This window comes from Fulmarus glacialis, unplaced genomic scaffold (genome assembly GCF_000690835.1).
Source record: "Fulmarus glacialis isolate BGI_N327 unplaced genomic scaffold, ASM69083v1 scaffold9261, whole genome shotgun sequence".
NCBI lineage: Eukaryota > Metazoa > Chordata > Aves > Procellariiformes > Procellariidae > Fulmarus > Fulmarus glacialis.
In genome coordinates this window covers 36,566-49,425 of record NW_009190847.1, presented here as the reverse complement: position 1 = coordinate 49,425, position 12,860 = coordinate 36,566, and the positions used below count along the sequence as shown (strand labels likewise).

General features: G+C 39.2%; 1 protein-coding gene across 1 annotated transcript in view; it reads left to right on the top strand.

Annotated features, from left to right (window-relative positions):
• DSCR3 (Down syndrome critical region gene 3) overlaps positions 1-12,860 on the top strand; it is a gene marked incomplete at its 5' end in the record, with an annotated part of 16,029 nt that overhangs the window by 1,109 nt on the left and 2,060 nt on the right. Inside the window, 4 exons of the mRNA XM_009586451.1 lie at positions 332-481; positions 4,707-4,787; positions 7,365-7,439; positions 12,417-12,567. Of these exons, the coding sequence (XP_009584746.1) occupies positions 332-481; positions 4,707-4,787; positions 7,365-7,439; positions 12,417-12,567 (457 nt within the window). The remainder of the gene's footprint in view (positions 1-331; positions 482-4,706; positions 4,788-7,364; positions 7,440-12,416; positions 12,568-12,860) is intronic.

Below are 12,860 nucleotides of genomic sequence, written 5' to 3'. Positions count from 1 at the left end.
CCTGCTGCTACTATTAAGGGTCGTAATTTAGAAAATGAAACTCCACTTTCCAAAGCGCTTGAGACTCTGCTGTTTAGCTCTCCGAATATGTTTGGTCATTAGTATGATACAGCCATAAAATAGATCACAAATTGTTTACTTCAGGAAAGCATTGAAAGAAATATTAAATATTTCTTTTCACTGTAAGAAAGGAGAGCTGTGTGTTGTGAAGAAATACCTGAGTTTCTGGAAATTCAGGAAGTCTATTAGAGTTTATGGATGTTGTTGGTTCTTGAAATGATAGGGCTATCACTCTGCTTCAACCTAAATCTCTTAATATTTATCTTTGCAGCCTATTCAAATTATTAACAGCACTATTGAAATGGTAAAACCAGGGAAACTTCCCAGTGGCAAGACAGAAATTCCGTTTGAATTTCCATTGCATATGAAGGGGAACAAAGTTCTGTATGAGACATATCATGGTGTCTTTGTTAATATTCAGGTAAGGCAGTCATATCTGTAAAGAAAAACTGAACTTTTGTTATCTGCAGAATGTATTCTAAAGCATCTCTTATTCCATGGAAGCAGAAGATAAAGTTTTGTGATAAAGTTTTCTTTTCATAGTACAATATGTTTTCTTTTTTCAATTTGAAGAATGAGCAGAAAGTTAGAGATCCTTTGAAGTAAGTAGCTTTTAAGCTTCCTTTTATTAATACAGCATTCTTCTGGTGTGTACTGTATTTTCTAGGTATAATTTAAGATAAAAAATCATGATGCATGTTAAACTTTTAAGTACTAGTTTGTAGGTAGTTTCTAGTTGCCTTTTTCAGTCCAGTTTCTAGGAGTCAACGCTTTCCACAGTTGGTAACACTTCTCAAATGTGGCAAAGGAAACATCCTGAGATCTCCAGAATCCCATCAATATAATGTTGGTTTTAAATTAATGTGGTGATGTCTGTTCCCTTTTTTTTCCAGCAAGTTTAAGCTTTTCATTGGAAATAGTTGATGGTAATGAAACTGATCAGGTGCAACATGGGATGTACAAGAGAGAATTAAAAGCATACTGGAAAGAGGAGCTTTGGGTTGAGAAAGGATAAAATGTATTTGCCACGCTTGTTAAATCCTGTACAGTTCTCTTACAGGGTGATGTTTTCATCTAGTTCTGATTTTATTGTGAAAGAAGTTGCATTTACCATTTTATAGATAATCTATATAGTAGTAAATACCCAGATACAAGTGTGTGTACTGTTAACCTAGTACCAGTGAGACTTCGTTAGCATAGTAGACAACTGATTACTGCTAATAATACTTAAATATTAAAAATGAAGTGTACTGACTTACCAGATCCATTTTAAGACACAGGGATAAATCCTACAGGAACAAAGCTACGTAGTGTTCAGAGTCTGTTTTCCTGCATTCATTTGAGAAGCGTCCTCTAATGTTGTGGTTTACCCCCAGCCAGCAACTCAGCACCACCCAGCCGCTCACTCACTCCCCCCCCGGTGGGAAGGGGGAGAGAATCAGAAGGGTAATAGTGAGAAAACTTGTGGGTTGAGATAAAGACAGTTTAATAGGTAAAGCAAAAGCCACACGCACAAGCAAAGCAAAACAAGGGATTCATTCACTACTTCCCATTGGCAGGCAGGTGTTCAGCCATCTCCAGGAAAGCAGGGCTCCATCACGCATAACCGTTACTTGGGAAGACAAATGCCATCACTGCAAACATCCCCTCCCTTCCTTCTTCTTTGCCCAGCCTTATATGCTGAGCATGACGTCATATAGTATGGAATACCCATTGGCCAGCCGGGACAGCCGTCCCAGCCATGCTCCCTCCCAGCCCCGCCGCGCACCCGGCAGGGCACGGATAGATGAAAAGTCCTTGACTATGTCAAGGACCTAAGTCATGTAAACATAACTTAGCAACAACTAAAACATCAGCGTGTTACCAACATTATTCTCAAACTACATCCAAAACACAGCACTATACCAGTTAATAGGAAGAAAATCAACTCCATCCCAGCTGAAACCAGGACATCTAACTAGAGGAAATCTTTCCATCACTTATTGTTTCAGGCCTTCCATATGAAGTAAATCTTTAAAGAATGATGGCATAAACAGAACAGTAACGAGAAGTCTTGCCTGAAATACCTTGTCAGAACTACTGTACCATATATCTGATCCCTCTTTATGTTGTAGACAACTACATCCATTCCCTTAATGAAAAAAGACTGCACCACACCGTCCTTTTGTTCAAAACAAATGTGGCTGTGTAATTTCATAATGAAGACTCAAACCAAAGTGTTGAGAGCTTTGTAGCATCTTCAAAAATATGAATTGTTTGCTTTCCTGTGGAGATGAGTAGTAACATTTCCTGCCCAAATCTCTATGTACTACATGCTTGTAACAGAATCTTGGGGAAACACAATTTTGAAATTTGACCTTTTTTGGTTAAAAATTGTCTTACCATAGGTGGGTTCGTTTGTTTGGGTTTTTGGGGGGGGGGGATTTTTTTTTGAGGGAAAGTCTTTCTTCAGCCATCTCTTGAATGTAGATATTATGCTTTTGCTTACTGAGGAGTGTTTTTTGGTATGTGTTTGTTCTTGGTTTTGTTTTTTTTTAATTCAAGGCAAAAATTGAAGGAGCCACTAAATGCAAATATTTTCAGACTAGGGCTCATCAGAATCACCGGGTTGTAAAACTTTTTTTTTTTTTGTTTCCCCACTTGTAGCTCACTGATGAGAGTATTGGATTTGACGACAAAGTATAAAACTTAGCTATTTAGCTGAACTGGAAGTCTTATATTATAGTCTGGGATTTAAAAAACCCCTAACAAACAAAGCAAAAAACCACAAACCCCCCCCACCTATTAGCCTATCAGAAGTAACTAAAAGGAAGAATTCCCTTGTTTTTTGTCTACATTCAGATGGTTTTTTAAGTACTTCCCATATGTTTTTTCAGTCCTAGCTTTCTTCCTAATGTAACATCTGTTGTTTGTGGTAGGTATGTCAAAAATGGTGCAAAACTGGTTGAGTTGCTTTCCATAATCCAGATAACTTGCCTATGATCAGTATCAGTTGTTTTAAGGTATACTTTAATGGTGAATATTTGTTTTGTTTTGTCATTCCCTCTCTTATCTACGTAGCTTCTCTTTACAAGCTGGGGATAAAATGTAATTAAAAGGTTAATCATTAGATTTCAGCCAACCTTTGAGAGTCCTGCTCTCCTGAAGAGGAAAATGTAGTCTCTCCCAAGGTTATTTAAGGTGCACTGATAGCCGATAAAACAGATACATAGATATAAATTGGGGAACGTTAAGTCTGTTTTCTAGAAAATCAGGCTTGAACTGCCTAAAACTACTTTGCTAGTTTTAAATAATCAAAGGAAAGAGTTCATTTGCTTCTAACATGTTTATATTTTTTCTCTGTCCAAATCAAGAACTGCAAAAATAGACTACAAACAGTATACCACCTATTTATTTTTTCATTTGAGTAACTAAAGGTGCTGTTTAAGAAATGCTTCCTAGACCTCTGTCCAAATCCTGTGCAGTTTAAAAGCAAGCCTCTATTTCTTGATCTAGGTATTAGTATGTTAGCTGGGGGTTAAGTATCAAGATTCAAATCTCTGTTCTCATGCAGAGGCCTTCTAATTAGAGACTGATGGGGAGGCTGTGGGCCAAATTGCAAGGCCTGTGTGGTCCTGCTGCCTCACTACACTGTGTTCCCTGGTCTGAGTGAAGTGTGGTGCAATAACAGAAGGTTTGCTCAACCGTGATCAACTTCAGTGGAAACCATAGTCTGTGATGGGGAAAGAGAGATCATCCCTGGTCTCGTTCTTGCACACATATTCAGGTTATGTGCAGAGACACACCATGAACTAGAAGTTACGAAGCTGAGTCTTAAGTCTGAGTGTGCCTGTTTTTGCCAATTCCTCGTCTGTAAAGAAGCAATTAAAAACAAAACAACAGGAAAAAACACCCCAACAAATTCCCTATCTTGTAAGGACATTGAAAGAGTACGTTATAGATGCTGAAGTGTATGAATTACTGTGATGACCAAGGTCATACTATTTTTCAGTCACAGGTTTATGGCTCCCTTTTTAGGGGAGAAAGGGGAGGAAATCAGCAGCAAGTTTTTGAATAGTGAACAGCAAAATTAACCTTGTTGCCTGACTTTACTGCACGTTGCTGCTTTTAAGTTCAGCTATATGGTTAAAGACAGTTCTCCATTAAATATGCATGTAACTGTTACCACTGTTAAATTCAATCTTACAAATAAATTTAAAATTAGAAACGCTGTGAATATGTCTTATTGATAATCACTTATCCAAAGTATGGTGAAAAGCAATACCATAATCACTCTTAACTGAATGTAATTTGGGTGCTGAAGCCGTACAAGACTACTACTCTCTGTCAGTGAATTAGTCCCTCAATCTCATAGGTTGTTACATGACACAGAAGATACAGAAAGCATTTGCGAATGACTATGGGACTGTAAACACAAAGAAAAAACAGCTTTCATTTGGGAGCATCTGAAATCATTGTATACCTCTTATCTCCTTCCCCTCTCCCCATCAGTGGTATGTACATTTCCTACTGTTTTAAATGATGCCTTAAATATTAATAACAGTAACATTCTGCACATATGCAATAAAAAGATGAAAAGGTAAGAGACAGAGAGGAAATCTTAACTAAGGCTCTCTTCTTTTTCTCTGCCATCCTATTCTTGCCAGTATACCCTACGGTGTGATATGCGACGTTCTCTGCTGGCAAAAGACCTAACTAAGACTTGTGAATTCATTGTCCACTCACTGGTAAGTGTGGTTTGTATTAACTATACAAAGTGAGAGTTGGTTTTTTTTTTTTTCCTCACTTTAAGAGAAGTTTGGCTGTAAGATTAGAAAACCAAGTAAAAACATGTAATTTGTAATAGCAACACATGGGATGTGTATGAGTAAAGGAAGCTAGCCTCAGAACAAAAACATCCAGAAGAGCTAGGGTGTCAGTTGCTTTTGATTAGAATAACATATCTCTCTTTTCATTTAAAGAAAATAGTACAAAGAGGATTTGGATTGTACGATGTTTCTATACTGCACTGAGTTTATTCTCTTATTCATCCTTTCAGTTCTGAAACAATGGTGTGGTTAGATAAATATTACGGCGTTCTTCTAAACGCTGTTTCAGATTATCTGAGCATTTCTTAGCCAAAGGTTCCAGGCGCCCACAATGCCTGTCCTAGAAATGGGAGTTCATTGGTGAAGAGAAAATATCTGATTCCTGTTCTTCAGATGACTAATTACGATTTAGAGCCCTGACTCAAAGTATCAAATCTGGGACTGCGTCAAATTGGAAATAAGAAGCTTGTCAGCTTAATCACCTTTGCTATTAAGTAAGCCCATGGTTGGCAGTATGCTGAGATAACTAGGTTAACAAATATCCACATCCTGTGGTTAGCAACATGGAGACAGCGTCCCTCCTGTGGAGGTATCGCTGTGGGATGAGATTTGACTGTCTCACAAGAAATGCTTTGCTGCTTGTTACTTGAAGTTCCTATATCAGATTGGTTTTTAGTTTATACTGACTTGTACGCATGACCAGAGCAGCTGATGTCAGTACAGACTGTGCAGGCCTAATTAAGTATCTCTTTTTTCCACCCACAACTTGCTAGAACATACTGTTTGTATCATTCCTTTGAACTCTAACAAGACAATAAAGTATTACACTCTTTTGTCTTAGTTATGAATAATGGTGGAAATATGTTATTTTAGTTCTATAGTACCTTTTTTAAAGATTTAGTACCTTTTTAAAAGATGTAGTTAGGTGCTATAAAGATTTAGCTAGGTGCTTCATGTTGGTAAGATTTCATTATTTTCTAAAATGTATTAAGCTACATTTTATTGGTCCATTATTACATTATAAATAAGCCACACTTGTCAAAATAGTGAACAAATTACATATTATGCAGTTTCCTGGTTTTATTTCTTGTTCCCACTACAGCACTTCTTGGATCACAAGTCAGTAAATCATGAATCTCTCAGTCAGGGTGAATTAATGAGGTTTTACTGAACATATAATTCTCACTGTCAGTGCTCAATGTACCATTTCCCTTAATGTTATTCTTTGCCAAAATTTGTCATTTGTGGGAAAATACAGTCAATCTTTTGCTAATATCTTCCGTCTTGCAGCTGGGCAGCAGAAGCTATTTTGAATTCTTAAGTAGTGAGGGTAGATCCTAATTAAGAGTTCAAGTTAAGCCCATTGGTGGTGGTGTGCTCTGCCAACTCCCAGTTACATACAATTGGGGGTCTCATAATTGATGCTGCGCTGGCCACTTACTCTAAGTATGTGGGGAAAAGACAGTGCACCTCACTGAGATAAGGATGGAGAGAGGGGTTGGTGAAAGGTAAGCGAAGCTTGTCTTCCCATGCTGAGTACAGGCTGCCATCTCAGCAGAGCTCAGGGCCCATCCAGGCACTTACGGAAAGACTTAGCTTCTTGGTTTTGTGGTAAATGGTGTAAATAGATACTGAAGAACTGTAATAATGTGCCCCCAAAATTCCTTCTCCAGTGTGGAAAGCTAACGAGGACCAAGTTTTGTTTATTTTACAGTTAAAGAAGCTGGAATGCTAAGCTCATTAAATCAATGCTACACTAGATTCCATCAGCTGAGGATCTCCTAGTAATATGAGGATGCCTTAGGAAACCTGAGCTGTTACTGAAAAGGCAGCAGAAAGCGTTCAAAGTGCTCAGAGATAACAAGAGGGAGGGAGAGTTTATAAAATGTATTTGAAGCAATGGAGCGAGTTCATTTATAATCTCCCCCTCTCTCCCCTGCCCAAATTTACTAAGTATTAGTAATGAAAGGAAACATTGCAAGTGATGTATAAAATGTAATTATTTGTAAATACAGAAATGTGAAATTTAACTTTTTTCTATAGCATACCATATGCTTCAGATAGGTAGTGTATTTCTTCTTTTCCAGGTGGTTTAGAGTAGTCAACCACGTTTTGTTTTTGTTTTCCGCCCCCCGCCCCTCCCCCGCCCCCCCCCCTCAGTGTAGGTAGAGCTTATGCCAAAAACTTAAAAATGGAGAGCTTGTTGTGGTTTATTGCAATGGCAAACACAAAGTAACCAAAAATTGACACAGTTCTCTTTCTACAATTCAGATTTGTGATGCATTGTGACTTGTATTTAGACAGTATCATAATGTTATTTAGTAACAAAGGCAGGAAATCTCAGGGGTTTTATTACATAGATGCATACTTTCAGTATGAAGACAGTCCTGAAAACTAACACATCCAACAGTTGCTTGACTTTGTTGTCTTTTTTAATATTTTCTCTGTGTGTTTTGTAAATCATAGTTTACAGTTTAACTCTTTCATTACTTGTAGTCACAGAAAGAGAAGCTGATGCCAAGCCCAGTAGACTTCACAATTACTCCTGAAACTTTGCAAAATGTTAAAGAGGTGAGGGTTTTCTTATTATTTTATTTTGAATGTAATGCTTGTGTGATTCTGAGTGAGAACAAGAGAGGAATGATTAAATGCTACCCTGCAGATAATCAACTCTTTTTTTTTTTTTTTTTTTCTTCCCTTTCTCCTTTTTTACTTTTGTAAGCAATGAAGTGATTCTGCCTGATCTCCTGTGATAGTGGTGACTAATTTAACATGGAACTTTGTTCAGTAATGGTTAAACATTTTTATCATTTTTCTGAGTGAAAGATGGCAGTCAAGCAAGAGAAAACATTCTATACCACGTGTAGCCAAGATCATTTAAAAAAATGTGTATTTTGGTCCTTGGTTATGCCTTTTTTTACAGCCCCATGTGGCTTTGGGAAGCCTGTATGAACAGTAGTAGCTGTCTTGGTCATTTAGCTTTCTGAACACTGGTTTCTGTTTGTCCATTGAAACCTGTGTTCTGTTTTTCCAGATTTTCCTGTTGTGCTCTTTTTGTTAGTAAGACTACTTTCCTGCTTTAGGTCTCCGTTCTGCATCCCCAATTTGTCTTCCATTGCTCTTAGTCCCAGACTTCTGAATTTAGACCTACTCTTCCACTTGTTTCTCAAAACAGACCTCTTACTCAGCTGTTTGGTTGTTTCATGCTATTGTTGACCTTATTCTGCATATTCACAGAATCATGTGAATACGGTTCACATGGTTGGAAGGGACTTCTGGAGATTGGTTAGTCCAGCCCCTGTGCTCAGAGCAGAGTCATCTAGAGCAGGTTGCTCAGGGCCATGTGTTAGTCAAGTTTTCAGTATCTCAAAGGATGGAGACTTGCAACCGTTCGGCAATGTTACAGTGTTTGACTACCCTCACAGGACTAATAAATAAAGAAATAATTTCCTTTTATTTGAATTTGTTCCCATAGCCTCTTGTCCTTTCAATAGATACCACTGAGAGGAGTCTGACTCCATCTTCTTTACTCCTTCCCATCAGGTATTTGTACATATTAAGATCCCCCTGAGCCTTCTGTTCTGCAGGGTGAACAATCCCAGCTCTCCGCCTCTTCTTGTACGTCACGTGCTCTTAACCATCTTCATGGCCAAATCCAGCAAAGGCTGGACTTGCTCCAGTAAATCTGTGTTTCTTGTACCAGGAAGTCCTGAACTGGACATGCTATCCCCAGTTTTGTCTCACCAGTGCTGAAGAGATGGGGAGAATCACCTCCCTGAACCTGTTGGCAACACTTTCTAATGCAGCTCAGGATGCTGTAGCCCATTTGTCCAGCCTGTTGAGGTCCCTGTAAAGGGCAGCACAACTGTTCACCAACCACTCCTTCCAATTTTGTATTATCTGCAGACTTGCTGAGGATGCACTCTGTCCCACCATCCAAGTCATCATTGAAGATGTGAAGTAATATTGGCTCCAGTATTGACCCCACTTGTCACTGGTGTACACCACTAGTGACTGGCCTTCAGATGGACTTTGTGCTATGGATCACAAACCTTTGAGTCCAGCAGTTCAGGCTGTTCTCAGTCCACCTCAGTGTCTAATCTGTACATCTAGTCTGTACTCCATCAGTTTGTCAGTGAGGTTGTTAGGAGAAACAGTATCAAAACCAGTGCTGAAGCCAGCATAAACAGAATCCACTGCTCTCCGCTTGTCCACCAAGCTAGTCAGTTCATCATAGAAGGCTATCAGGTTGGTTAAACATGATTTTGTTTTCATAAATCCATACTGACTGCTGCCAATCACTTTCTTGTCCTTTATACGTTTGGAAATGGCTTCCGGGTTTATTTGCTCCATCACGTTCCCAGGGATTGAAGCGAGGCTGACAAACCTATAGTTCCTCGGATCTTCCTAACTGAAGATAAGAGTGACATTTACTATCTTCCATTCCTCAGGAACCTTCTTTGTTCATGACAGCCTTTCAAAGATAATCAAGATTGGCCTCACGGTGACATGGGTCAGCTTCCTCAGCATTTGTGGGTGCGTCCCATCAGGTCCCATGGACTTGTGTACATTCAGTCTGTTTAAATGTTCTCTAACCTGCTCCTTCTCTACCAAGGATAACTCTTCCTTGCTCCAGACTTTCACTGTGGTTGTAAGGGCCGGGGATTCCTGAAGGCAAATCTTATCAGTAAAGTCCAAGGCAGAGAAGACGTTAAGTACCTCTGTCTTTTTCATGTCTTTTGTCACTAGGTCCCCTGCCATATTCAATAGCAGGCTGACGTTTACCCTTGTCTTCCTTTTGCACCTGGTAGACTTGTAGATGCCCCTTTTTGTTGCCCTTCATGTCTCGTCATTTAATTCCAGATGGGCTTTGGCTTTCCTACCCCTGCACACTCAGATAGTGTTTTTATGTTCTTCCTGGGTCACCTGACCCTACTTCCATCTTTTATATACTTCCTTTTTATGATTTTATCAGTAGCATCTTGTTCATCCATGCAGGTCTCTTCCTACCTTTGCCTGACTTTCTGCATGTTGGAATAGACCATTCTTGAGCGTGGAGGAGGTGATTCTAGAAAACCAACCAGCTGTCATGGCTGAACTTTAAATCCAGCTGAGTTAGAGGATGAGCAGGTTGTGTCCAACAGCCTCTCGTGTCTCTGGAGACTGCTGCACACTGAAAGCATACGTTTTTCCAAATATAAGGATATAATAACTATTCTTAGTGGTAAAATTACTTCTGAGATTACCGCTAAATACTAAGCTCTCAGCAGTCTGCTCTTCCTATGAACCATGTTTCCATAGAAATTATTTTCTGTTTCTCTTCTGTATCTTGATACTCTACTCATTGGCTTAGCAAAGACTCAGTGGTGTACATCATGAGAAAGTCCTGTCTACTAAAAGCTCTTTCTTAAGTTAAATAGCAGGCCCTCTGCCTTTCTCTATTTCAAGTACATAACCACAAAAGTAGGTTCTAAAACTTCTGACATCTCTGATCCAGCAGATCTTGGTATTAAATTGTTGAGCTGTCTAAAGAATGGTATGGTGGCACAAGCAGTGGCCTTTTTTTTTTTTTTTTTAATATTCCTCTCCCTCTGTATGTATGGCTCTGAAGTGACTACCTGGTGGACAGGTAGAAAAAGTCACTATTTTGGCATATTTAAAGTATTAAAATTTCAGTTCTCTGCTTGTCTGGAGATTGTGACTGAACTATAATTTCTGGTAGACTACTAGAAAAATGATTAGGAGGTTTGTCGTAGCCAAGCAAAGCACAAAGAGGTTAGATGAAAAACGAGGATAGATTTGCTTGTATGTTCTTGATTCTCATTTTTGGGGGATTATGAAATAGAGTGTAAATGATAGGTCCTATGAGAGAAGACCTAGCTAGGATTAAAATATGAAGAGTACTGACAAGAGTAGTAAGGTTCCAGGGGAAATACACCTTTAAAAAAACCAAGTCTGGTAGACTAGTACTGAGGAAAACGGCCTCGAGTTCTCATTCCACAAGTTCCTTTTCTCTCTGTCTCTTAGGTTCCTGACCACTATACTTCAGGAGATAGCTGTATGATATCCCTGTGAAGCAGGGAAGCCACTCTGTGTTTACTAATAGTGGTGATGAGAAGACCCTGCGAGGGATCATACAATAAAAAAGCATTTTACTAATATATTATTAGGACTCAACATTTCATAGGGTGGTTTTGTCAGAGATGTAACTTCTGTTATTTAAGTTAGGAGAAAATAACCCAAGTGAGGTCATGTTTACTAAACACATCAGAATTCCTCTCTTTTCATTTCCCCTGAAGATTCCTTTTGAGTGGAACAGCTAAATTCTGCAGAGGTGTTGAGTATCTGAGTGAAACAGTCTAAACAATAGCTGAGGAGAACTTTCCTGCCATTGCTACTGTCAGCCAGGACTAAGAAGCAAAACAAGCAGATTGGGGGGAAAAAAAAGTTTGCGACAAGAGAGTTGTTTTGGAAGAAGGGAAAATCAGTTACGTGGGCAAGGAAATCCAACACCACAAGCAAGTGTGAACAGATGGTTGGAAGGTAGGGGCTAACATCAAAGATGTCAATAACAAAAAATTAAGGAGGGAGAGAAAAATAAGGCTTGCAAAAGAAGGGGAAGGTTAGAGCAGGATGCTCAGAGAGTTTGAAGAAAGTTGGATGGTGAAGATAGGAGCTGAAGATGTGGGTAGAAAACTTGACTGTTTCAGTACGCCTCCTGCCAGAACTTGAAATGTAACTGGAGCTTCTGGCACGAGTTTCTCTGCTGGCAGAGTGTATCTGTGATGCCTGCTGGCCTGAAAACAGGGAGGGCAGGGGGAGCAAAACCCCCGCTCTGGTATTTTATGGAAACTGATTTATAGACTGTCATCCTCCATCAGCTATTCTTACTGCTCCTTCCTTAAAAAGTAGGAAACATGCTTGCTGTTAAGAAAATTTTAGAAGCGTGATCCTTATTCAAATTAAGCTCTTTACTAATTGTCCTTGATTGGTGTCTTGGTACATAAGCAGTATGCTACATTTTGCATTAAACAAACATTTTTACATGCCTGTCTTCCCTCCTGTTAGTGACCATGAGAGAGAAATTTAAAAAGGTGGGAAAATCACTGAAATAATAGACTATATTGCAATCCATAACAAAATGGGACAAGAATGCAGTTCTCTAGAGCACCGCCAGCTGATTTAAGTTGACCGCCCTATTAGTTCCGGTCAGCCTACCTCCTTCAACCATGCGGTTCCTGACTTCTGGATTAATAGTAACAGCCAAGTTTTGCCAGTTCATCCCAGGAAAAATGCTCCTGTGGATGGAATGAGTAGGGGGGATGCATGTCAGTGGGGAGGGTAGTAAGACGTATCTTAATACATCTGCATAAGGATGCATATTTAAAAAGTTCTATTATTTAAGTTACTTGAGGCATTTCTGAACTTTTGAATTCTTAACTTTGCAACTTTTTGGGATTCCCTGTATACTTTGATAACTGTCTTTTGGTAAGGTACTTTTTTCTTAGTCTGCTCTTACAGTTGTGTTCCCCCCCCCGATCTTTTCAGAGAGCTTCACTTCCAAAATTTCTCATCAGAGGTCATCTCAGTTCTACAAACTGTATCATTACACAGCCACTAACAGGGGAGCTGGTAGTGGAGAATGCAGAGGCTGCGGTCAAAAGTATTGAGCTGCAGTTAGTACGTGTGGAAACCTGTGGTAAGTTTCTCTGTAAGCAGACTGTGTATAGACTGCAGTAATTACCACTTGCACTCTTTCAGCTTAAATATGAAAGATTGTCAAAAGCCATATAATTAAAAAGAGTTGCAAAAAAACTGTTTTGCACTTTAGGTGGAGCAGTCCAAACATTAATTTAAATAATCTCTATGATCCTTAACTCAGAGTGCTAATGTGAAAACTTGCAGGTCAAAGGGCAAAATGTTTTGCCCACACATACCCCCCCTCTCCGCCAACCCCGGAGTATCTTTGTTTTAAATTTTGGCCACTGCTTT